The sequence below is a fragment of the Lipotes vexillifer genome, unplaced genomic scaffold (assembly GCF_000442215.2).
Source record: "Lipotes vexillifer unplaced genomic scaffold, Lipotes_vexillifer_v1.1 scaffold12, whole genome shotgun sequence".
Classification (NCBI taxonomy): domain Eukaryota; kingdom Metazoa; phylum Chordata; class Mammalia; order Artiodactyla; family Lipotidae; genus Lipotes; species Lipotes vexillifer.
The window spans coordinates 1,528,732-1,530,575 of NW_006796716.1; the positions used below are offsets into that span (position 1 = coordinate 1,528,732).

General features: G+C 51.0%; 1 protein-coding gene across 1 annotated transcript in view; it reads right to left on the bottom strand.

The window, feature by feature from the left end:
* CLIP2 (CAP-Gly domain containing linker protein 2) overlaps positions 1-1,844 on the bottom strand; it is a 77,274-nt gene that overhangs the window by 12,169 nt on the left and 63,261 nt on the right. The window contains exon 11 of the mRNA XM_007468767.1: positions 870-927. Coding sequence (XP_007468829.1) covers positions 870-927 — 58 coding nt within the window. The remainder of the gene's footprint in view (positions 1-869; positions 928-1,844) is intronic.

Genomic DNA, 1,844 nt, shown 5'->3' on the forward strand with positions numbered 1-1,844 from the left:
CCGCGGTCCGGAGCCCTGTGCTCTGCAAGGGGGGAGGCCACAACAGTGAGAGGCCCGCGTACTGCAAAAAAAAAAAAAAAAAAAAGAGTTGAGCCTTGGGAATTCCCTGGCAGTCCAGTGGTTAGGACTCTGCGCTTTCACTGCTGATGGCCCGGGTTGAGCCTGGTGGAGGGCAAGGTAATTTCCTGCCGCAGGGTTTGTAACAGACAAAAACTGGAAACAACCCGTGATCCATCAGCTAAATACACGATGGTAGCTCCACATGATGGAATATTCTGCACCATATAAAAGAATGTAGTGACAGGGAGCAGTCTCCAAGATACATTATTAAATGGGCAAAAAGAAGTAAGGGGCCCGAAGGAGTTCCCTCGTGGTCTAGTGGTTAGGATTCCACACCTTCACTGCCATGGCCCGGGTTCAATCCCTGGTCAGGGAACTGAGATCCCGCAAACCGCACGCCATGGCCAAAAAAAAAGAGTAAGGAGCCCGAACAGTGTGGGAAGTGTGGCACCATCTGTGTTACCTCTGTGCTTGTATGTGCATAAACCACCTCTGGAAAAGAGACATGAGTTGGCCAACATTGTGCCTTTGCGGAGGGAACTAGGGGATAGAGGATGCTTCACCATATGCCCTTTGAAGAATCTGAAGTTTATACCTATTTTAAAAATAACAAAACCAAACATACAATCAGGTTCTCAATAAACTGAGCCTCCGCCCTCCTCACCTCGGGGGTGAGTGGCTGGTGCACGCAGTAGGCGGCTCTCACCAAACGGCAGACGATGCAAAACAAAGCGGGACCCAGCTCAGAGGCAGAACCGACCAGCCTTTCCCCATAGCCCCGCATCTCATCCGGCCCAGCGGCCACTCACCCTCCACAGTCTCCTTCATCCTCATCTTCTCCCCTGAAATGTCGTTGGACTCAATCATCTGAAAGGAGAGCCTGGTAAGGGGGACACTCGCCTACCCCTCTCGGCCCTCAGCCCCAGCCAGTCCACCTCTCCCCAATTCAAGGAGACTTTCAGGGCTCGATGAAGCAGGGGGCACAGATGTCCTTGGGCTAGCTTCCCTGACAAGAGGACCCCCCTCTGCTCCCAGAGCCCCGGAATGTAGCTTCCACGTGATCACCTCCTACCCTTTACTTTGTGCAAACGCCTATTATATTAAACAGATGTCTCCTTCCCTGGGATGCCTACAGAGATTGGTCCTGGGACTCTGTCTCCACCATCATCCAGAGGCAAGACTTCCGGCCTTGGTTCCCATCCATAAAGCAAGAATTGACCGCCATGGGGCAGCGTGTGCAGGGCACGCACCGGGGTCGGCTCCCGGAGGGACTTCAAGAAATGCCAATTCTTTTCTCTCTAACACGTCTTTAAAAAAAAAAAAAAATCCAGAAGCCAAAGAAGAAAAGATCAACCAAGCGAAAAAAAAAAAATCTGCGTGGCAAACATCACCAGGCTCCTTGCTGCCTTTTGGTAGAAGTTTTTGGACTCCTGCCCAAGCTGGCTGTCCCCTGAGCCTGCAGTTTGCCAGATTCTAGCACTGCATACCGGGGCAGCACAGAGCTGGGCAGGCAGTCACCTCCATCCACCTGCCCCTCATACTTCTGCTCATACATCCCAAGCCCTGCTTTAGTCTCAGTCTTTGTGATTAACTAAGCTTCCTAGATCTTTATTTATACACACTGCAGGGAAAATGAGACACACTCCAAAATTTTTCCAAATTCCCATACTTACTACATGAGCCCAAAAATTGAGTTGTCCCTGGACTTAAACCTTTGAATCTGGGAGGCATGTGGGTCCAGACCAAGTCCCCACGTGTGTGGAAATCAAGAGATGGGCATTCCT